Raw genomic sequence first — 23698 nt, forward strand, 5'->3', positions numbered from 1 at the left:
TTTATTTTTAAGTGAATTTTATTTCTTTCCCTAATCTTGCTAGCAATTATCACGATTTTCACAACATGTCCAGCATCTGAAAACGATTATAACTATTAGAAATAGGCATAAAAATATATATGTCTCAGAGTTTACATCTTGACTTACATTTTTAAGAGGCAGTGGTAAATAAACTGTTTGGAAATCTGTGTTACAAAAGTATTAATTGCGAGAAAATTAGAGATCTTTGCAGCAACACTTTCAAATAAACACTGACTAATTATGGCAATCCATATTAACTTTTATTAATATATATTCAGTAAAGAAATTCTTTTAATTTACATACCAACTGTGGAAGTATTTTTTCCACTTGTTCAATTTCTATACATGTTATGTGATCGCGGATAGCTTGTTTAGCACTTCTGAGTGTGGTTTCTACGACAAGTTTTTGTAGAATTTCATTGACTAAAAATAAAGTTTCTTCTGGAATACGTGTTTTTGAATCCTTAAATGAGCGCTTTAAACAGTCGCGGACTACTTCCTAAAGATACAAAAAATATTGTGTCAATTGTGGCTTTACAGCTTTTAACACACGATTTTATATTGGGAAATGTTTTGAAATACTCACAGATTTAATTTTAGATTTTACATTTGAAGCAACTAAAGAGTAATCAAAATTATCTGACATTTTCCAATAACAAAATTGAACGATATTCCCGTGCAATCGATACCGAAAAATTCAAATCACAAGTTATTTAGATGTCAAAATTAATTTATAAAAAACCACAGATGTCAAATTTAAAACATAGACAATAAAAATTGATAATGACCAAAGACAAAATTGTAGAAGGGAAAAAATACTATTTGGGGACCACCTTATTTAATTTACAAATAATCCACAATCAGAAACCTCCAGGAAAATAAGAAAATTCATAATATTGTGTTGGGAGGTACACAAAGATTTCAAGCTTAAGAAAGTAAGTTAGAAAATCCCATAATTGATAATCGCGCACAATATATTATAATATTCATTGGTTTAAATAATTTTAGATAAATAAATAAAAGAATAAACAGCAATACATACGTAGCGACATAATTTCAAGATAAATAATTGAATACAAAATTATTAATAAAAAGGAATACAACACAAGAGCAATGAGACTGTCCATATTGTCATTGTCCTGGCATGACTTTTTTAGAAGTATTTTTAATTTCTCATTAAGATAACTTAAATATTTTTTAAAATCCATCAGCAAAAGATACATTGTTCAAATTGTGTCCTTGAATTTAAAAAAAAAAATACACTTAAAAAATATTGCCAGCGCAAAGACTATATCCTCTTCATAACCTAATTAGTGAAATATACAGGTGTTCTTTAAACCCTGTCACATCCGAAACCACGATGATCAGTATGGCCAAGAAGACATATTGGCACATTAAAATAAATGTTAAGAACAAATAAAATTTACAAAAATAAAATATTAAAATAAAACAAATGATTGCTTACTTCTGCAAGGGAGAAGCGAGGAGGGGAGTCTGATACACCGTCAACCACATGGCCTCGCCCCCCTCGCTTCTCCTCTGCAGAAGTAAGCAACCATTCGTTTTTTTAAATATATATTTTTTTAAATTCTGCGTTCTAAATATTGTTTTAAATATGCTAATATGTCTTCTTGCTCATACTGATCATCATGGTTTCGGATGTGACAGGGTTTAAAGAACACCCTGTATATCATAATACACCAAATCTACCTACATCATTATTGTTATACATCAGACTCTAAATGTAATGACTCTGAAGTTTTTTTTTATACTTACACTTAACCGAGATCTTGTTAAATCTATACACAAAACAGACACAATCAAATGTACATTGATGCTCTCTAATAGTACATTACACATTAAAAAATAAATAATTGTGGTTATGTATTTGTACTGGTAAATAGTTCACATTACACAAAAAAATAACATTCACGTGCTGTCAGATGCCATCTGCTGAAGTAACTTCATTACATTCTGAAATCTATCTCTGATTTCCCCGATAGATCGATGTGGTAAAATTCTTTGAATCTTTTCAAAAGTGTAATCAGAGTCGCTTTCACACTGAAGAACCATTAATATGGCTTTATCTTCTTCCCTCGTCCATGTTTGCTCATCTTCCAATTTGATATTTGGTGTACTTTCTGATAGATCCGCAGCATCAATATCCATGTTTATGTTGAAATCATCACACGGTAATTCTATATGTTCAGTCTTGACGATTGTTGAATTTGTGATTTCACTAGATTGTAAAGGTTCAGACTGAGAGGGAGAATTTCGAACAGAAATTGAGGAAGGCTCAACATTCATGGCCTCTATACCATAATCCTGAGGAGATACTTCCTGTGTAGGTTCCAAGCGTTCTTCACCTTGAGGTAATGCTTCAGCCAGTTGTTCGGCTTCTCTACTTCCCCCTCTAAATGGGTTGTCTGCCAAATTCTCGTCCCTAATAATACTTTTGGAGCAACTCGGTTTACTCATTGCTTCTTCTGCATCATTAGATTTTATGGAATTTCTTGGTATTCGAGTGTGTTTGGTTTTAGACGTTGGAGTTCTAACTATTTTTACAACCCTAGAAATAAAAAAATAGTAGTTTTGGATTAGTAAAATCAATAAAATAAATTTATTCATTTCGAGTTAGTGAATAGAATCCATTTGATTAGTACCTTCTAGGGGAGACTCTCTCTTCATCACTGTCCCTGTGTGGTGGGTCTATGGATGTAGCTCTTCTCTTCCCAGTAGTTGCAGAAGAGTTGACGTGCGGGAGAGAGGAATGATGTGTGGGAGGAGCAGAGAGGCGGCGAGCTTGCTCAGCTCCCTCCGCTTCCCCTCCCCACTCCACCCGCGCTGCTCGCAGACATTTGCCATGTTGAATGTATAATCGACCTTGCATATACTGAAAAAGAAAAAGGGTATTTTTTTAGGTGATAAATTAAACAAAACTTATTATAGACACAAAGAGGGAATCTTTTTTGTAAATTTTGCAATTACCTTCATACCGCAGGCGATGCAATGCCGCGCTCTCACTTTCAATTTGTCATCTGAGGTATTGTGACATGAACACACACAGGATTCATTACCATAATTATCTTCTATAGGGGGAATGTTTAGTATTTCACTATCCAAATATGATTCTGCGGGAGTTTCAAGATTCTTTGTAAGGCTTTCCACATCTATTACTTCAAAACTGTTATTTGTTTGACTAAAAACAAAGAAAGTGTTAGAAAACCTGTCAAATTCGATGGATTATGTTGTATGGTCAAGCAACAAATAAAGAAATTTACTGTTGCATGAATTTTTCTTGTGATTTTACGACATTAAAACATGTAAACTTTATCTACTGTAAAAAATATCCTTAAGAAAAGGATTTTATCTAATTTACATATATATTTTAAAAACAAATGAAAAATGAATAGTTTATTACGCAGAGAGTTAATAGCTCTATACCTTTCTGGTGGGTTTTCTGTAGGAAATAATTTCAGGAACCAATTTACCAAGTGCTTATTACCCTTTAAATGAGGTAGTATAGTAGCCTTAATACTTTCAATAGTAACTGAGTCAGTAGACCTATCTATGTTTTCTACTATCCTTTCCAAACACCAGAGAATTTTCCTTAATTGTGCCGGCCTTCTTGCAAAATATATCTATAACACAAAAACCGATAATCATATAATGATAATTTGAATATAAATTATGTGGACGAAATAAAGTATCTCGGGGTCTACTTGGATAGATATTTAAATTTTAAAAAACATACTCAATATGTAACTTTTTTTTTTTAATTAATGGGAAGATTACGAAATGTAATAGATTTAAAAAGTAGTATTCTTATATATAAAACAATAATATGTCCACACATAAATTACTGTTCTTCCATTCTTTTTTTATGTAATGGAGAAAAATTCAAAATATACAAATTCTTCAAAATAAGGCAATGAGGATTATACTCAAAAGAAATATCTATTCTAATGTAGAAATAATGCACAAAGAAATTGGCTTGCTCACAGTAAAGCAACAAATTAAATATAATGTAGCAATTTTTATACATAAAATAATTAAGGGGATGAATAAAATAAAAACAATAATAAAATTTAACCAACAATGTCAAACAAGGGGTAAAAAAAAAAAAAAGATTACTAATGAGGAAAAAAACAGAATCTCAAAACTCATTGTACAAGGGATTGAAGCTGTACAATGAGTTACCTGAAGAAATAAGTTATTGAGAAATTTTGATAAAAAAATTGTAATATTATTAAAAGTTTATATTAGTTCTTAAGATGTTATGAACTAACTCAATAAAGCATAAATAAATAATTTCCAAAAAAATAAAAAGGAGTAAAAATAGAATTCCGAGTCTAATCTGTAAAAGATGTTTTTTGATAAACTCAACAAAAAATTTTGGTATGGAAATCGAGATTGCATAAAATTTTGAGACACTTTTCCAGATCATTTTCAGTAAATGCTAATTTTAACTTCTTAACAAACCTGCAATCTTTCAATAAAGTCTGACATGTTGGTTAACATGAAATGATCCATAAATCTTCCAACTTCCACAGCTTGTCCCGCAGTCAAGAAAGTTAGAAACTCTTCCGTCAAGTCTTCATTTTCAGGGCCGAAGAACTTTTCCAGGTTTCTGTACAAGTCACAAGGTGTCTCTTTTTCTGGGTCGAACGACTCTAACATATCTTGAAACTCTACATATTTATTTGTGATATAAGTCTCCAAATTGCCATTCAGGCGAGATTGAACTTTCTCCAGAAAAGCTGTGACGTATACTGCAAAAATTGTAAAATAAAATGTTTGAATCATTATTTTTACATAAAAGCTGTATTTATATTTTTATGCGACCATTTCTTAAACGGTTTATTGGAAACGTAATACGACATAAGAATAATTAGAGAAGTATTTTTGTTCGTTTTTCAAATGTTTTTTGATTTGGTATAGAAAAACTCTCATAATATTTATAAGGTCATCTCATCTCATAAGGTCAAACTCAGTGTTTCATTGATGTACAGTATACTTATATGTGGCTTTATTCCTATGAAAAAAGAAAATATACTGGAATGCGCCGGAAAGGAAGTGATTTTCTATTTTTATTGAAATTGTATTTTTTATGTATTCGGTTTTTTGGGCTGTAAGTTTATCTGTGTCTGGGCGGATAAAGGAAGCAGTTGTGTGTGTGAAATAGAACAAGACTATGGGTAAGTTTTTTCAGCTCGATGGCTACTCTTAGGTGGAAACAGAAATTATTTTGGTTGGTTCGATTTCTGGCAGTCAAAATGAAATATTTCTTAAAATGTGGTTTTCCACCACAATATTTCTGGGCTGGCACACAAAGCCACTCCTTACTGATTTCCTTACCTTTATTTAACAGATTACAGCAGTATTCATCAGGTGCGGATATGGATATAAATATGATGGTTATATGCACTTACAAGAATCTTTGAAATCTTCCACATAGGGATCGCTGGTGGCAAACATGGCCTTGTTGGCTTCCAGTTCCCGCTGTGCTCGCGCAGCCAGGCGATGTTTGGTGGACTGGCCTGAGATACCGCTGCGGGGCGGGTTACGCAGAGGGCGGCTGGCCTTCTCCACTCCCTGATGAATCAATATTTATTTATTTTATTTTAGGGTGATCATACAGCATACATGTATAATAATAATAATATGCGTACAATAAATATTTTTTAATAAAAAGCTAGACTAAAAATATGATTATGAGTTGGTGTTTATTTTGTAGAACTCTTATTTGAGTTAGGAACACCGCCTTTTTAGGGCATTTTCAAATTAAGAATTGTCTGATTATGCCAAAAAAAATATGTAGAGTCAATCAGTGTTTGGTTCAAAGGAATGTTTATGTGTAGATATTTGAGTGATGTTTTTGTGTCCGTGTGGATAAGATATGCGCATAAACATAATTGAGAGAATAGATTGCTGTGTGTCCAAAAACAAGTTACGAATTGGAATTTGCCAAATCATCTTTTCTCACTGAGCATCTTTTTTAAAAGGACATAAAGTATCCAGGAATCAAATATTTATTTCGTATTCATAATCAACCTAAATAGAAATGAAAAAGTTTTTTACAAAAGAATATGGATGTCTAGGTATTAACAGTGCTTATGATAAAATTCCTAGAAAGTTGAATATGCTAGTCTACGATTGGATAAATTGGGCACTCAAAATATTTACAATATTTATTCTACTACTACTATCATCTTGCCATTTCCCATTTCGTAGGGGTAGACAGAGAGGATGGACTGCCACACACGTCTATCCTGGCATGCATTCCTAGCTTCTTCCATACATGCTCTTTGGTTGTGTCTGTTTTTGACTTCACGAAAGCATATTTTTTCTATATTATGTATATATTATCATTTATTTAGTTTCCTAGTACATATTAGTAATGTAGCGTAAGGGAAATAAACATAATTTTATCTTTTATTTGTTACTAAATTTGTATAAACCACTTAATTTTTTTAATTACACTTTGACCGGTTTCGAGGTTACTACCTCATCGTCAGGAATTTAACTAACTTATAATTACACGCGTTGCTATTTATATAATAAAATATTGTATGAAAGAGACAGAAAATTGAAAGAAAGAGAGAGAAAGAAGATAAAATAAATCATAACGGGAATAGTTTTAAAAGAGGACTCGAAGTTAAATTTGATTGATTATTTATTATTTGAAGTTTTTGATTAATGGCTTTACTAATTTCTAATCGTTCTAAATTATCTAAACGAAAACCATTTTTATTGACATGCAAAATTTCTACACACGTTTCGTGTAATTATAAGTTAGTTAAATTCCTGACGATGAGGTAGTAACCTCGAAACCGGTCGAAGTGTAATTAAAAAAATTAAGTGGTTTATACAAATTTATAAACAAATAAGTGTAAAATGTCATACCACAAAGTGAAAAATGTTTTTGATAACAATAATATAATTTTATCTGTCTAATAAACCATAAGTAAATTTCTTTGTTCAATATAATAAGTAGATCGATGATTAGAAGGTAGCAGCCTTACCTTGGAGAATACTAAGAATCGATTAAAGTAAACTTTGCAAGTTATCACAAATATATTTTTGCTTTCAAAATATCTAAGTAATTATACATATATTCCATCTAACCTTTTTGACATCATCTTCAACGATTGGTGGTGTAATCTGAACATCTGGAGAATCGCACTCGGGAATTACAGGAACACCAATTAAATTAGATTCATCTTGACCATCGACACAAGATTTGGATGGAGTTGTTAAATTTGGCATAGATGGCAACATGTTGTTTTCAACTTCTTGAATTTCGTTGAATAATTTAGCTCGGACCCTCCAAGCAATATGTGATTTTAATTTGTGTTTTTGATTACTTTTTTTGAGAAAGAGAGCTTTCCTTTCTCTGTTGATTTTAAACAAATGTTTTAGCTTAGAAAGTACAGTTCTTAATGTAAAATGTTCATTATTGTATTCATATTTATAAGAAGAGAATAATTCAATTTCTTCTGGATTAGATTGGTCTTGTTCATCAACACTCGAGGTATCACCTGTTAGATCGTGCGATGGAAACGGAACATGTTCGATTATCAGTTCTTCTTGTTTAATGTGTTCATTCTGTTCTGGATCAGTAATACTTGAATTTTCCGTCAAATCTAATACATTCGGTTGGCTCCACTCGAGAATAACAGACTCGGAAGTGATTTCCTTGCCACAATTAGCACTACAGACAGGATTCGGTTTATTTTTAACAGTTTTTTTGAAAAATTGCGTCAGCAAAGTTTGGTTCTTCGGAAGTTCTTCATCTTCGATGCTGCACCCAGAGTGGCAGCAGGTTCTATCAACATTAGAACAACGATTTTTGTCGGCGTTATTCTTTTTTGTGGAATTTGAAACTTGTTCCGGTTGTTTAGGAGGCGAACTTGGCGGGGAATTCGAGGGCGAATTACCAGAAATTAAATTTATAGATTCGCAAGAGTTAGATGATTCGTCACTGGAAATAATAAACTGGGGTATTTCGTTGCTGATTGGCTTTTGACTGTGTGTCTGCGCAAGTTGAGGGATTATCGGCGGCTCTGTTCTGTTGTCCGATCGAACAGCGGGAGTAACACACTGTTGGGAGATGAACTGTCCGCCATTTACGTTAAGAGCGGGACTCTGTACATTGTTGTTAATGAAAAGCTGACCGTCTCGTAAAACTAGAGATAGAGCAGGAATCGGTCTCGTATTTGTAATCAATGGAGAGCTTATAGAACTATTATTCAAGTTAACCATATGAACAGCGCCATCATTTGTGATTGCAGGTATTGTGGTGGTTCTATTTGTAATCAATGGAGAGCGTATAGAACTATTATCCAAGTTGACCATATGAATAGCGCCATCGCTTGTAATTGCAGGTATTCTGGTGGTTGTATTTGTGCAGGTTTCAGTAGGTTTGTGTTGTGTCGGTATACCGACCTTGTTGTGTAAGCTATTCCCTAAATCCCGGTCAACAATGGGACTAAACACATACTGATTCGAACCAACAGGCTTAACATGATAATAAGCATTGTTTAGTTTGTTAGGTGTATTTTGGTCTTGTAAAATATCTTTAGATGGAGTTACCCCATGATTCGGTTGCGATAAAATCGGAGTCTGATAATTTGCATTATTACTATTGCGGATTTGGCTGTTTTCTATTAATGGACTTATCAATAGAGTATTAGGGTCCACGAATAGTTGCGTTGTCGCGTTACTACTATCCAAATGTGCGGGGCAATTTTTCTTACTTTCAAGTGTTGCTGACAGTGCTCCTAACCTTTCAACTATCTGTAAAATAAACGTAATATTGATTTTTTATGAAAAATAAACATGTAACATTTAAAAAATATATAATAAAAATGAATAAAACAGTACAAATTTGATAATAATTCTCATTCGCATCACTCACTCATTCACCAATTACAGCTTGTTTTGACATTTAGTTTAATGTTGCCAGCGGAAGAAAAAAGTACTTATCCGAAAAAATTTAAAACTTTGACCATAGGTCGTATAAAATTAAATATTATTATGAATAATATTACATATACAAGGAGCATGTAAAATGTATCAGTGCTTAATTTAAACAAAAAAAACCTCAGAAAAAGACATTATATCAGTATAATTAAAATCATTATCAGACAGAAGTCAAATATATATTTTTTTGCTATAAAATTTTTAAAACATTTTAAGAAATTTTGTATTTATTTATTTGCTTATCTCACTAACACTTTTTTATTATGTCTCAGAAAAGGGTGAAATCTATTTTTTTAAAATACAAACTAGGTAGGTATGCGTTTAATACAAAATACATGTAAACACACATAGATGTTTGAGTCACATAACATAAAATAAGTAAAACTGTTATTTTAATGGGGTCAGGTCGTTTGGCTACCATGCAAGAGGTCTCGGGTTTGATTTCCGACATGGTGGATATGAAATATTTATTAAAAAGGGTGTTTTCACATTAGAGTATTTCAGAGTCCCTGGACCGGCACCTGGGATGCTATCCTGAACCACTCTCGTGGCAAGAGAAAGCAGTTTTTTACTAGGGTCGGAAAGAGAATGATGATAATATATTAAATTACATATGTAATATTACAATCCGGCTTTTTTGTATAAATATTAAGACCCAGACGAGCAGTTTTCCTGTTGTTTGTAAATAATGTCCCGAAGAACACCAACAGATTTTTTAAGAAGAACCGCATTATCTGTGTACTCCAAGTCGCACAACTTTAGGAGGGAGTTCACTTCTATGCCTCAATCAGGTGGTACTGATTTGCATAAGATAAAATCCATCAATTTGAGGAATAAGAATGGTGCAACGATGCAGCCTTGCCTTACTAGAGTGGAGACCTTGAACCAAATAGTTAAAGAGCTTCCGATTCTCACACGACTATTGTTGTCTATGTGGAGCGCCTTTATAACAGCAACAATCTTGGAAGGAATACCGTACGCATCGAGAATTTTCCAGAGTGATGGTCGATGTGGACTATCAAATGTTTTCTCGTAGTCAATGAAGCAACACGAAAGAGGTGAGTTCATTTCATTGCTCTGTTGGAAAATGCATCTTGAAAAATATAATTATGTTTGTACTACTTGAAGATCAAATATATATGAATCATATAAAATAAATTGGCACTCAAAGGTATCAAAAGATCATTTTGATAAAGTGGCCAACTTTCCTATTGCACGCATCTCTATTTAACTTTAATAAAAGTTGATGGAATGACAAGTTTAACAAGAGTGGTTTAATTATTTTAATTTTTAAAAATCTAGCTACACTAATATTTTTTTTAATGTAATGATAATTATATGATATGATAGGCATTCTTTGAAAAGAACTGTTTTAATGCATACAGGACAGAGGTTCCACAGAGATAATATGCTAAATAAATAAAAATAATACATCATTAATAGTGATGACAAGAGATTTTCACAAAATGTATAACTTACGTTATTTTTAACCCTTGATGTTGGATTCAAATATAATCGCCAAGCTTTTGGAAGATCAGTGAGTGGATGATCTCTAGGGGTCTTGGACGGATCAAAAGGTATAATCGTATGCTCTGTCTTAGGAGCACACCCATGTTTAAAATAATACTGAAAAACACAATATTTATTATTCTTTAGAAACAGCTCTGCAAACTTACTACTTGCAAATAAATGAGTTTATTTATACACATTACATGCATTTAGAATTTTTATTGAGACCATTTTTTAAACACAATTGTTCTTTTGTCAAGGCATACAAATAAACAAATGAAATAATCTTAAATTCATAAACAATTTCAAATATTTTAACCTTGTAATCCCACAGGAATTATTATTGACGCAAACTAGTGAATCCCACTCGAGAAGGGATAGCTTATGATGACATGTCATTTATTGGTTTGTGTAATCACTTCACAAATTGCGTGACATTCACCATTTTGTCTACATTTGAACATTCATATTTCATCAATTCTGAAATCTGTTATTTTTTGTGAAGTAAAAGGGCTGATATTAATAACAACATATCGAAAATTTGAAGAAATGTGGATATTTAATCTTGGACCAAAAGGTGAATGTTACACAGTGTGTAAAGAGATTATTTAAACTGGCCAATGACTGTTCTGTAGATGACTATACTTTTATATTTTCATCTCAAAAATTATTCTAATTTAGAACCGGTTAAAATGTGTGTTACCTTTTTTACTAGGTTTTTGTGCTTAAAAAAGTCAAGAAGCTTGACTTACCTTGACTGGGTTATCTGAATCTTGGCGTTTAAGTAGTCTGATTCGACTAGTTAGAGCACTTTCTCCACGAGAACGAATTATGTATGTGGAAATTAGTCCGGCAAGTTTTTTGAATCGATGACTTGGAATAATTTTATTGTAAAGTTTAGGATTTGCATTTATGTATTCATTAAATTGCTCGATGCCTAAAGCAATTAAGCTAAAAAAAGAAATGAGAGTTAATGGAATAAGTAAACACACATGGATATTTTGACATATTATATACATTGTGGCAGCACCAATACATTGTATGTCAAAAAATAATATTCTTGTCTACCAACCCAGTGAACTACATTGCAAGAAGACTGACATTAAAAACTAATGACAGAATTAATCTGAATTACACATTACTCACACAAAGGCAGCTGAGAAAATGAGAATGTTTCTTGTCTCTCTTGTAAAGATATATTTATTTGATATACAGCCTATTGCAGTTGCCAAGACATAGTTATCATTCCAACTCAACACCAGACCATTGCTTTCAAATAGTTGTAACAATATTATTGGAATATTGGAAATTGTTGATTTACGCAATTCAATGAATATGTATGTATACGAAATAAATAATTACATATAAAAAAGACAAAGGATATGTGAGGCATAAGGGGGCGTAACAGGAGCATTTCTAAATAAATATATTCTTTTGCCATTTAATAAACTAAGCACTTTTTTATTTTTAAAAGAAGCAGATTTTACAATAAAATTGTAACTATGAAATTCTTTTATGCTCAAAAATATAATTTTGGTACTATGACACACATATAGTTCTCAACTAAATTATGCCTTTAAATGAAATGTTTATTTATAAACTGTAGCCTATTGAAATGTCCAAATGTTTGCAGTAAAGGCTGGAGGCTGGATTGAAATTTATTACAACAGAGAGGGAACACATTTGAAATATAGGCAGAATGGTTAATGCTACAGTGTGTAAAGTGGCCGCTTAAACCAGACAATGACAAATCATAAGCCCTGTAAATGCCAAGACTTCCACATTTCCTTCTCAAAAATGTTTTCCCTCTCTGTTGCAATAAATTTCATATCAATATGTTTATCAATAAAAATATACTAACTGATCCTCTGAGGCTGAGTATTCACACTTGCCAACCATCTCCGCCCTAAATGGATTGAATGGTAACAAGTGTGGGTAGATGAACACATTACTATTAACAACTGTTTCAAAATATTCCTTAGGAAATTTCATGTAATACACTGAACTCTGTTCATGCCGTTTGATTCTGAAATAAAATAACATCAAAATTATAAATCCACAGACCATCATCCCAAAAATTATATTCTCTGGCCATAAAAATAAGCAAAAATTAAATACTTACAGTTTTGGCATACTAAGTAGAAAAAATTTACAAGCATGATAAAAAGATTAATATTATAGGCTGATAAAATCAGTCTTCACCAGTCAGCTAGTGATTGTCTCTGGCCTAAAAAAGTTTCCTTTAAATTAACTATAAAAATCTTATGTGCTATTTTTTTCAAAAAGCATTCTTCTAAAAATATATTTATTGTACTTACGCTTTTAGATTTTCATTCACTATAAACCTGTAAGGCAAAAAAGCATTAATTTATTAATTATTAATTTAAATCAAGTTTATTCAGTAACGCAGAAAGAAAAAATCACAAGACTCCTATGAACTCTGGTGGCAGTTGATATAGTTTAGTTAAGTTTAAAATTAATGAGTAGTCAAAATAATTTTAATTAATTACAAATCTAGTTTTCCCTACATACAGGAAAAATAAATCAACACATCTAACTAATAATGTTGTATCTACAAAATAGGCAAAAATGAATGACTAAAATAGCATCATCATTTACGTCAAATAAAGTCGGTTGGACTTTTTGTATTTTATTGTGTTGTCTGAAGGAGTACGACTAAATTAATAGACTGAAAATGTTGTGAGCATTGCCCGTGCGCTGTGAAAAAACTGTATTCTGGACAAGAGAATAGGGTTATTTTTACGCTGATATATATTAAAGCTTTTTATTCAACACAACACGTTGTGAATGTCTGGAATAAAAATTGCCACACCTACAAAACCACCACTGTAAAATACATATGTAATTTCTAATGAACCGGTGTTGGAAAGAATATTTTTAAAAAGTAGAGGAAGTTTCTAAACTAATAAGTTAAATTTAAGATGGTAAAATAAACATTTTAAAAAGTAAAAAAAACTTACTGCATCATGTCTCTCATTTCTTGAGTGTCTTCTAGGAGCATACTTTGCCATTTCTTACACAGTTCAATTGCAGGTAGAAGATTGCATGGGATAAAAGCTGAATTAGGCTTGTTGGCTCCCAATTCTTTTAGTTCATTCTAATTGAAAAAATATTACATGTTAAATGCGTGTATATATTTCAGCGCTTACTTTAATTATCGAAAGTGTAAATCCATGAGAAGCTCAATTTGAATTAGTAGACCCCATAGTGTAACGGTTAAGACGTATGCTACATGGACGGGATTCCGAGTACTCTAGATTACAATAATGAAATGTCACTTCTCTCAAGCCTGTACTGTGATTTTGTGCAACTTGGTCGGTCAGTTGTGGTGCAAACAATATACACATTGTAACTGAGCAAGTCCTAAATTGTTATTTGTAAGTTGAGTGTGCAGAAATATTCTTTACAACAATAGCAGCATACCTCTATCATTATTTTTGTTACATTAAAACAATATGATTAGTAAGTCTTCCTTTTTTAGGTGCCAGTGAAATATTGGAGTGCTAAACATCTTTTTAAATAAATATTTCATGTCAGGAATTGAACCTAAGACGTTTTGCACAGGAAAATGTGCTAACCAATAAACCACCAATTTAACCAATAAACATGAGTTTGAAAAATAAATAAATCTAAAGATTACCAAATATTCCATTTGCTTTGGTCCATGTTTCCATAGCTCCGGGTGGCCGTGAAGTTGCAGGAAACACTGCGTCACTATTTGAACATGCTGTCTCATTTGTTGGTCGAGAATTTGATGTTGTTTGGGTGTTAAATCTACGACCTCTTCAACATCACTATCATCGTCATTTTGACTACATTTTTCAACAACAGGAGTTGGTTCATTCTTTATAATCTTATCAGTTACAGTTGTTATTAATTCAACTGAGGATGAAATGACACGTCTCTCATTATCTAAGACTTCCACCTTGATGCTTAGAGGAGCCGTTACCGGAACCCTTTTTGCAACTGTGACAGATCCAGTTTCCACTTTGACATTTGGTGGTGTTTGAGTCTTATTCATCTGTTCAATATTTTCAGCAGTTAAACTAATATTTTGAGCTATTTCATCGATGCAATTCTTTTCCTCAATTGAATTGTGTTGCAAAATGTGCTAAAAAGTTTGAATTAATGAAAAAATATCCCAATAAAATTCTCAATAATATTGAAACCTGACTGTAAACATAAATTTCAGTTTTAAAAAAGGAAGAATCTCTTTATAATCTAGATACTTAAATGATTTTTACATTGTATGTTTACTTATGCATTTTTATTAAAAGTATGATATAATTTAATTGTGATTTATTGTGTATTAAACTAATGTCAAGAACACAGTAGCTTTTTTTATTTTATTCTAAATTTTTTTTTTACATTAGACTAGGTGTTAGTGGGGTTTCAAATAGACAAATTGTTGCCTGTTCTACGAGTTTTAAGTAGCAAATGTTTTAAAATTATAGTTGCTATGATTGTATTTTTTTAAGTAATCAATGTGGATAGTGACAAAGTAAAAAGTAATTACAGAGGATTGGCTAATGTCTAGCAATTTTATCGGCGAATTCTTTACGGGAGTTTGCAAACTTGCATTAGGAGATAAATTCATTGGCGGCATATGTGAGTTGGAAGCCATCATCATAGGTTCTTGAATGCCAAAAACATCTTCAATATCGAAAAGTTCTGCGACCAAATCATTTAGTTCTTTTCTGGATACTTTAACTGCTTTGTCTTCTCGTAACTCCTCCAAATCCACTGCAAATAATTGGGGTATATTAATCAGAAAGTAGAATTATGATATTCACAAGATGCAAAACGTAGTTTTAAATGTATGTTTGTACCCATTTCTGATTCTGCCGAAGCATTATACTCCGGATCATTCGCTTCGTCGTCATTTGTAGGCTCTGGCGGAGCTGGAAAAGAAATAATAATTGACTAAAGTAAATGACATGGTTATTGTAATAAATAAATAATTAAGAAGTTTCAGTTTAAGTAAACCAAGCTGATTAATGCATTCAAGCAGTGTATAAATGATTATTGCAATTTTGTCAAGTTGTAATAATTTTTTAGAATTTAGAATAATTATTTTAAAAATTCTCCGGGAAGTGAGTATTTTTAATCAATAGCTACAATAATATAATTATAAAATTAATGAATTATAAGAAACTGACTTTCAGGATTAATAAATTCTGCTAAAAATTCACTCCAGTCATTGTCCATAGGATAGGCCTCAACATCGTCAGGGGGAACGAACGAGTTCTCTATTTCTTCAATAGCTTGATCACTGAGACACAGTTTAGATCTTGTTCTGAGTGCAATTGTTGGTTCACTCTTCTCATCAGGATTCGTGACATCCTACAAAATATATAATGTATGGAAAGGTTAACTTAATATTCACCTAAACAATGAAAATAGTTTGAGGACGGAGGAACATTATCTTTAATGTAGAAAAAGTCATATTTAAATTGTAAAAGAACAAATAAAATAAAATACTATCGGCTCTCCAAAATTTAATTTTGATGTCCCCTTTCGCGTGACAAGAAATAAATATTTATTCCATCTGCCAGTTTGTAGCACTAACTATGCACAACACTCTTTCCTCTATCATTCTTGTTCAAATTATAATGTATTTTTTTTCATCTATTAATATATTTATCAACACCTTAATTTATTTAAAAATAAATTACGATTCATCCTATCTGGCTGTGATACACTCCCACTTGCTTTTAAATGATGCCCAGGCTTACACACAAATTAACATTTACTCTCACAAAAATACATACCCTCTTACACATATATATTTATATATATGCTCTAAAGATAAAAAATCTCCATCTTAGAACAGGCTGAGCCATGTTAGATGGAGACTATCATAAACAGAGAATACTCCGTTTTCATTTTACATTAATTAGTTTTATATAGATTCCCTGTTATTAAGTTTGTATACTAATATTTTGCAATAAATTTATAAAATAAAATAATAAATATACACGCACGCACATGTTTAAGAATGCACCATCATTTAATATGTATGATTATTATTTTGAAACTTCGCTGGTCTGTCTTTCAACCTTACCTTTATGTTATTTCATTATTGTTAATTGTATATTTTTATTTTTAAAATTTAAAAAATGGTCTGAGACACGTAAACCACAATAGTTCAAATACAGCTATAGGCAACAGATTTAAGATATTTAATATGATGTAGTAATTGGCAGTGCACAATAGAGTTTTAGTCCCAACACTTATGTATGGAAGTGAAATGTGAAACCGGCAGAGGAAAGCAGAGTGGACGCGATCGAAATGCGATTTCTTGGATGTTTATTTATTTATTTATTGTGGATAACTTATATAGCGCCATTTTCGTAATAAAATACCTCAAGGGCGCTTAACATGGTGATTCTATTGTTAAGTTAATTTAATTGAAGCTTTTAAATTTGTAATTTAATTGAAATAATTTATTTTGTTGTCACGTGCTACGGATTTATTAAAATGATTTAGAGAACAAGTGGGTTTTAAGTTTTTTCCGAAACATCACTTCACTTTCACAGCCTCGCACCTCTGCTGGGAGAGCATTCCATGCCATAGGGCCTGCGACCGCAAATGCGCGCTCACCAAATTTAGTGCGCTGTTTGCGTAGAGGTATAATAACTTTTCCTCTCGCCGTAGACGTAGCTGATCTAAGCGTGAGACGCCTGTCAGCTAGTTCATCTGGAATGCATAGTTCCCTTAGATATTCCGGAGCCGAGTTGTGCAGTGACTTATACATAAGCCAACAGAGTTTGTATTCGACCCTCTGTGGAAAACGTAGCCAGTGTAGTTCCCGAAGTAGTGGAGTGATATGACTGAACTTAGAGATTCCGAAAATAAGTCTCGCTGCGGCATTCAATACAGATTGTAGGCGAGTCATTTTGTTCATTGGTAGACCTGCATAGATACCATTACAATAATCGACTCTAGACACTACAAACGCATTTATTAATTGACGGGCGGCATCAACCGGCAAATTTTTGCGTATGCATTTAATTTGTCTCAGCTGGTAGAAGCATGAACTTATCGTTCTACTAATTTGAGCGTCAAGAGATAGGTCAGAATTGAGTAAAACTCCCAGTAGTTTAACGGTGGGTAAAACGGCACTCCCTACATTGGGTAGAGCCGTATCCTGGATCAAATTCTGTCGTCTGGCCGAAGCCACCCACAGTTGTTCAGTTTTTGATGGGTTTAATGTTAGTCTGTTTTCAGCCATCCAGTTTCCTATTTTCTTGATGCATCCATCAATTAAATTGACAAGCACACTTCTCTCGCCTGGTTTGCAATAAAAATAAATCTGCGTATCATCTGCATAGCAGTGCGATGTGTGGGATATCAATGAATAACAGGGTTACGAATTATGATATCAGGTGGGAGTGCAAATCTGAGACAAGTATAATTGACAAGATTAAGAAAGGACCATTTAGATGGTTTGGTTGTGAAGAACAAATGGATGATGAAAGAATGTTAAAACAGATATAAATGGAGAGAATGAATGGTGACATAGGGAGAGGACGACCAAGAAAGACGTGGCATGATCAAATAAATAAATAAACAAAAATCTCATGGTCTCTCTGGTCATGTCAAAAGTAGGCACAACTGAAGACCATGTATGACAAGATTTATGAATGCGGATACAGCTAGGAATGTATATCAGGGTAGAGGTATGGCGGCCCACCCTCTCTGTCTACCCCTACGTGGAAATGGTGTAATGGTAGTAGTAGTCAACAAAACATGCAGGGGGAAATCATTGTGACCATTTTGTATCTCTCTATAAGGTTTCCACACTTCCTTTGTTTTTACAATAAAGCTAATTTTTATATTTTTTCTTATTTAGTTTATAAGAGAAAAAAATAATCATTTACCTTTGGTACTTTAAAAACACCATCTTCTGTGTACTTTATTGGGCTGAGATCGAAATCTATTGATCCGGGAGTTTTGGGAGTCCGAGGTTGGGAATCCGCATCAGACAAGGATCCGAGAGTATCTCTCTCATCATCGCTACCATCCTTAAGGAAAAAAAATACAGGCAATGTGAAACTTTTTAATATCCATAATGCAAAGAGAGATGAAAATATATAAATTAAACTGAGAAACTAAGAAAATATACATATCTTCAAGATAAACTTTGTATGCTGTAAGGGTAAAGAAAATTACAAAAAATAAATATTATAGAAACATTACAATTGTGAACATTTTGAGTGGTAAGTCCTTTATTATTCTTTGTTTTTTCACCCTTAATTTAAACAAGTAACAGATTATATTTTATAAATAGATAAAATCCTGAGGGTATTGAAAAAAAAAGACTTTGACATATTAATAACTACATCAGGATTACTCATCCCCGATTACTCATCCCCGGGAGTCATTTTTTGAACTAAATACTTCAAAATAGCTGAAACTACTCAAAAAGGTCCAAATATGTATTAATTGTGATTAGTTATATCAAATGATTCTCATTTAAAAGACATACGAGTTATTTCACACCAGGACAAATTTGTACCATCAGGGAGCAAAGGGTTAATACAGTTATATTCAATCGTCTGTAAAATAAATTCAAATTTTTCATAAAATTTGAAGTACCATTGTTGGAAACCTGTAATTGAACATATCTAAAATTATATTTGATATAAATATTCCGTTTTCAATACAGAAAATAAAATTTTACTTTATAGACAATTGAAGACAACTCTGTTAACTTTCCACTGTAATACGGGACCTAAGTGAGATCTCTTGCCTTATACGTTAACCTGTCAAGTAGGCACGAGTAACTCGAGATCATTTTTTGAGAGAAATTTGAGCTGCAGCTCAACAGCTCAAAGCATTCGAACAGTTTTTTCGAACCGGTTTAAAATTGAGTTACCCATGCCTAGTCAAGTAATGCTGGCTGCAGTTATTTTTTGTAACATAAATAAATACCAGAAATATTATATACAGATTCTCCATATTTAATTATGCTGTAAGTTTGTTTGGCTCTTGATTGAAAATAAATATGTATTACGTGCTCATCTGGAGTAGGCTGGTACTCTTCATCCGATTCTTCATCAGGTAGATCCTTCTCTATCAATTTAGTAACTTCGGGAGATGTAACTTTCATGACCTTGACAGGAGTCAGCGGGAGAGGCCATGTCATGTCTGGGGTAATTTTTTTAAGCTCTCTAAAAAAGACAATAATCAACAAGTATAAAATGAATTCGAAGCACTAGCTTTGTGATTTTACATGTTGAACAATTTATTCATTCAATGTGAGTGTTTTTACTCATAATAAAACATAGTTAAACTGTGCATCAACATTAAAGTATGTAATTATCATTATCGTATTTTCCTAATGAACATTTGTAAGGCACTACATCGGTACATTGACACCGGATTTTTTTTTAAAGAAAATTTGATTCACCCACAAATAAAGACATTGAAAATAACAAAGAAAAAATATTATCGAATCGAAGCCAATAAAAAGAGAGAAAAACGAAGCTAGAACCGATAATTGAAAAAGGTGTTATAAATAAACATTCTTCTTTTTTTAAATTTGCAGTTTATTAAAAATGTATTGAAAAAACGTATCGATAAAAGTGAAGAAAAATGTGTATGATGAATATTATGTAAAATCTAAACTATCTTATATGATTCCATCATGGGGTACAGAAGCTCAAAGAAATATAAATAGACAAGTGCACCTCCGAAAAAAATCAATTTCAAAAATGACATATGACATACCATAACGAATGGAAACTGCAACAGACTTAGGTACTGGCTCAAAGTTGTTTATGACATAAAAAGTATACTACCCTTCAGGACATTAATATCACTCGCTCACTGAATCGATTATATCTAACAAAGTGCATGTTTGGAGTCTCACTTTCCAGTCTCATCTGGGTAAAATTTATGATATTCAGGTGAGACTGTTGAGGGAAATTGCACCGAATAGCGTAATCCGTGAGGTGAAACATATGGGCAAGGGTGTGCATTTTAAATTCTGTAATATCCTGCCGGTAAAAGAACTTTGTGACTTTAAATTGATTGTAGATCACTTTGTTTATCCGGAATATAAAAAAAAGTTTTCCACACTCACACTAGATTAAACCGCTTAAAACTCTTCAGGAGAAGCCGGCCTGTTGACAGTTGTCAACCGGCCTTCAGTTCCACTAGAAGAGTGTTCGGCATTTTGTTCCCTACTTTGGTTTATTTTACCGATTGCCTGCACTATATTGATCATGTGATGTAAGTGGTTTCCTCTCCACATGATCAAATGCTGAGAAGTACCTGATTGGCCCACATTAGAATATTCTTCCCGAATCCAACAGTTTAGCTAAAATAATGTAATATAGCGGAAAAATCCTCTTTTTGAAATATAAACCTTGTATATTATAATCAAGGTTATAAATAAAGCAACTCCCATAAAAAAATAAAAAAACACTAAATTTTTTTTTTTCTTTTTTTTTTAAAAGAAGAAATATTTGCGTTCTTATGATTTACCCAAATATTTAATTTTGACGACCATTTTCAACGAGTTGTAAATAACTCACTATTAGAAAATGGGAATCAAGTTGGGGTAGAGCGGGATTCGAACCACGGACCTTTGGTCCATGAGTCCGAGATACTAGCCACAGGACCACAACCTGATTCGATATTAAAAACAAAAGGTTGCCTGGACTGTAAATTACTTCAGAGAACGAACATTAAATTTCCTTATTTCAAGATTGTTTAATAATCTCCCAAAAATCATTATTCACAGGAAAGATCTTCGAATGCAAAAAAATACCTACTTAGTACCTTATATTAAATATCAATAATTAAATATAATAACGTATGTGTGTAAAACAAATCAGTTTAAAAAAAAAATTGTGTCCCATTGATAAGTCTCTAGACTTAGTGGGTAACTACAATTATAATATGTAACGTAATATATATTTAATAAGCGCTGTTCTGCAGCATTGAAAGTAACTCTTACAGAAGTATACAAAAACGTAAAACAATAGGATTAGGTGTCTACTCACCTACTCGATTATCATGAAAATATTGAGTCAGAAATTGTCAATGAAATTAATATCAATTTTATTAATTTGACTTTTACTTTGCATAAACAAATTCCTAAAACTCGTAATATTTTTATGATTATCAGGTAAAGTAGGCAGTGGACACTGCTTTAAAGTCTATAGGAGTGCACGCACCTAAAATGAACTTCACCAATCAGAGACGCTCAAATATCTGTCAAATGCTAGTCCAGGGAGCATATTTGTAAATACCCGATGCATTATCCATTCGGTAAACTTCGATATCACTCAGAAATGCGTCTCCTGTTTGGGATATTTCGGAATAATTTGGGCGCTCATTATTAATTAGTTTAGTTCAATCTAACACCACAAAATTGTTTCTGAGTAGCGCCTGCTAACGTCACTCAACATATACATTCCTATTTTCATTATAGTATGTCGGTTACGCCATAAATGATATATAAAAGAATTTGGTTTGTTTCCGTTATTATTGGGGTGACTAACGCATCAGGTATCTTCATCCGACACATCTGCTATTTGTTTGTATTTACGATGACATTTCGGGTTGATTCCAACAGAACATCCTGAATGGATAACGTGTCTGGTATTTACGTCCAGGGAAACTATGGAATATTAATGAAAGCAAAAATTTTAAATTATAAATCATTTATGCCAACACTGTCAGGAATTTAAATCAGAACGTCGTGTAAGATATGGTATTTGATAATTGTGGCGAAATAAAACATTACAAAATACACATAAGACAAAATAAAATTAAAAGCTTCGGGCCGTGCATGCTTTCTTGAAATATTTTCTTATTCAATTAATAATCAATATCCTTACTTTGCTTTAGATCTGGTGATTTTAGGCTCAGGAATTTCCTCTTCATCTTCCATTTCCTCTTCTCGAAGTTTAACAATAGCCAAAACATGTTCATTTGTTACAACCCGCTAAAAATATTTAAAAAAAACAACGACTTTTAATGTATTAGCGCAATTAACACAGTATCGCTTGAATGAAATTATAGCAGGCATTGTGAGTAATAATAACGCTTTAAAATATATATTTTATAACAAACCTTCAGAATATTTTTGACGTTTGCAGCTGTCAAATGATTTTTTGCAGCTGTTGTGCAAAGACTCTCCTCGACTTTTATACAGTTTTCAGGCAATGGACTGTCGTCTTCATCACTACTATCCGTCGTCTCAGTGCTATAATACCGATAAAGTGATTAATAAATCAAGAAACGATAAATAACTGCAAGTAAACAATAACATATTTTGGAGGTTATCTTACCGCTTTCTCTTCTTGGATTGAACGATTTTAACGTCTTTATCGTCATCTAATACTATTTTCAACTCATCGGAAGATGAATCGTTATCATCTTCATTGTTTTTAGAATCATTTTCCTCCATTATTAATAAAAAACAATATTACTAGTACTCCGGGACATTCATGAAATAACTTGACCAATGACAGAATTTGACATTCTCCAATCACTAACATAATAACCATAGATGTGGCGGATGTTTCCAGTGTTTCCAGCCAAATATTTTTTTTTAATGAATTAAATCAAAGTCAAACAAAATGGCTGCCAATGCAAAGCACCACAGTCACAGAAAAAACTAAGCGCGGGCATTTTAAAATTCAATATTTTGAAAAGTAGTATTTGTGAAATTAATAATAATATACAACTTAATCAATTCTTCCTTAAGATAGTAAATTACATTCAAAGAATTGAATTATGATATTCCCGCAACGATCATTATATGATCTTATAACTTTATTTATTGATAGATTTAGAAAATATAGAAAAATGATTAGGAAAATAAAACCACTTTCAATACATATGCGAGCTTTTATTGTGTATTAGAAACATTATTATGTACATGAGTAATTAAACTTATTTCATCCCACTGGCACTGTTATTAAAAACTTTTCAATTGCCAAAAACATCGGCTAAATATATGGGTACTATTTAATTTTCATCAATAAATGGAGGTTTACAGAAAATATTTTCCATTATTGATTAAAATGGTCTTGCGATTAATTTATTTTGTATAATTATGATATAATGTAGTTAAATTTTATCTATTAGATGTAATTGAGTGGAACAAAGTGAACATTCGTCAATTGTTCAATTTATTAAA

General features: G+C 32.1%; 2 protein-coding genes across 5 annotated transcripts; both read right to left on the minus strand.

The window, feature by feature from the left end:
* On the minus strand, window positions 1-790 carry LOC148278741 (centromere protein X-like). Of its 2 annotated transcripts, XM_088230937.1 has the most exons (3): window positions 608-787; window positions 326-520; window positions 1-76 (listed from the first exon to the last, which is right to left on the minus strand). In XM_088230937.1, exons 1-3 carry the CDS (start codon window positions 665-667, stop codon window positions 59-61), a joined length of 273 nt encoding a protein of 90 aa, XP_088087063.1. In that variant the 5' UTR covers window positions 668-787; the 3' UTR covers window positions 1-58. The 2 variants fall into 2 exon arrangements, with proteins under 2 accessions (XP_088087063.1, XP_088087062.1); XM_088230936.1 differs by lacking the exon at window positions 1-76 and having other exon boundaries at window positions 144-520; window positions 608-790.
* Window positions 791-1890: 1100 nt separating this feature from the next.
* mute (gon-4 like protein muscle wasted) lies at window positions 1891-23069 on the minus strand. 3 transcript variants are annotated; one of them, XM_088230932.1, is made up of 21 exons: window positions 22845-23069; window positions 22627-22759; window positions 22392-22498; window positions 19556-19712; window positions 18420-18563; window positions 15696-15879; window positions 15366-15437; window positions 15053-15279; window positions 14177-14647; window positions 13497-13633; window positions 12834-12860; window positions 12377-12541; window positions 11268-11466; window positions 10486-10632; window positions 7150-8820; window positions 5454-5616; window positions 4504-4793; window positions 3466-3662; window positions 3010-3220; window positions 2685-2914; window positions 1891-2590 (listed from the first exon to the last, which is right to left on the minus strand). In XM_088230932.1, the coding sequence occupies exons 1-21, from the start codon at window positions 22961-22963 to the stop codon at window positions 1951-1953; spliced, it is 5691 nt and encodes a 1896-aa protein (XP_088087058.1). In that variant the 5' UTR covers window positions 22964-23069; the 3' UTR covers window positions 1891-1950. The 3 variants fall into 3 exon arrangements, with proteins under 3 accessions (XP_088087058.1, XP_088087060.1, XP_088087059.1); XM_088230934.1 differs by lacking the exons at window positions 10486-10632; window positions 11268-11466; window positions 12377-12541; ... (9 more) ...; window positions 22627-22759; window positions 22845-23069 and adding an exon at window positions 8942-8981; XM_088230933.1 differs by lacking the exons at window positions 10486-10632; window positions 11268-11466; window positions 12377-12541; ... (9 more) ...; window positions 22627-22759; window positions 22845-23069 and adding an exon at window positions 8908-8981.
* Window positions 23070-23698: the final 629 nt, after the last annotated feature.

This window comes from Micrasema longulum, unplaced genomic scaffold, assembly GCF_059751315.1.
Source record: "Micrasema longulum isolate JH-2025_06_02 unplaced genomic scaffold, ASM5975131v1 h1tg000831l, whole genome shotgun sequence".
In the NCBI taxonomy this organism is placed as follows: domain Eukaryota; kingdom Metazoa; phylum Arthropoda; class Insecta; order Trichoptera; family Brachycentridae; genus Micrasema; species Micrasema longulum.

What these genes read in the sequence shown, in the direction of transcription:
- mute (XM_088230932.1), bottom strand. Translation starts at nt 22,963, where the DNA reads ATGGAGGAAAATGATTCTAAAAACAATGAAGATGATAACGATTCATCT. An exon ending in AGCCTACTCCAGATGAGCAC is followed by an intron (nt 18,564 to 19,555) that starts GTAATACATATT and finishes TTTTTCCTTAAG; the next exon opens with GATGGTAGCGATGATGAGAG. An exon ending in GTGAATGAAAATCTAAAAGC is followed by an intron (nt 12,542 to 12,833) that starts GTAAGTACAATA and finishes ATTTTATTTCAG; the next exon opens with AATCAAACGGCATGAACAGA.
- LOC148278741 (XM_088230936.1), bottom strand. Translation starts at nt 667, where the DNA reads ATGTCAGATAATTTTGATTACTCTTTAGTTGCTTCAAATGTAAAATCT. An exon ending in TAAAATCTAAAATTAAATCT is followed by an intron (nt 521 to 607) that starts GTGAGTATTTCA and finishes TTGTATCTTTAG; the next exon opens with GAAGTAGTCCGCGACTGTTT.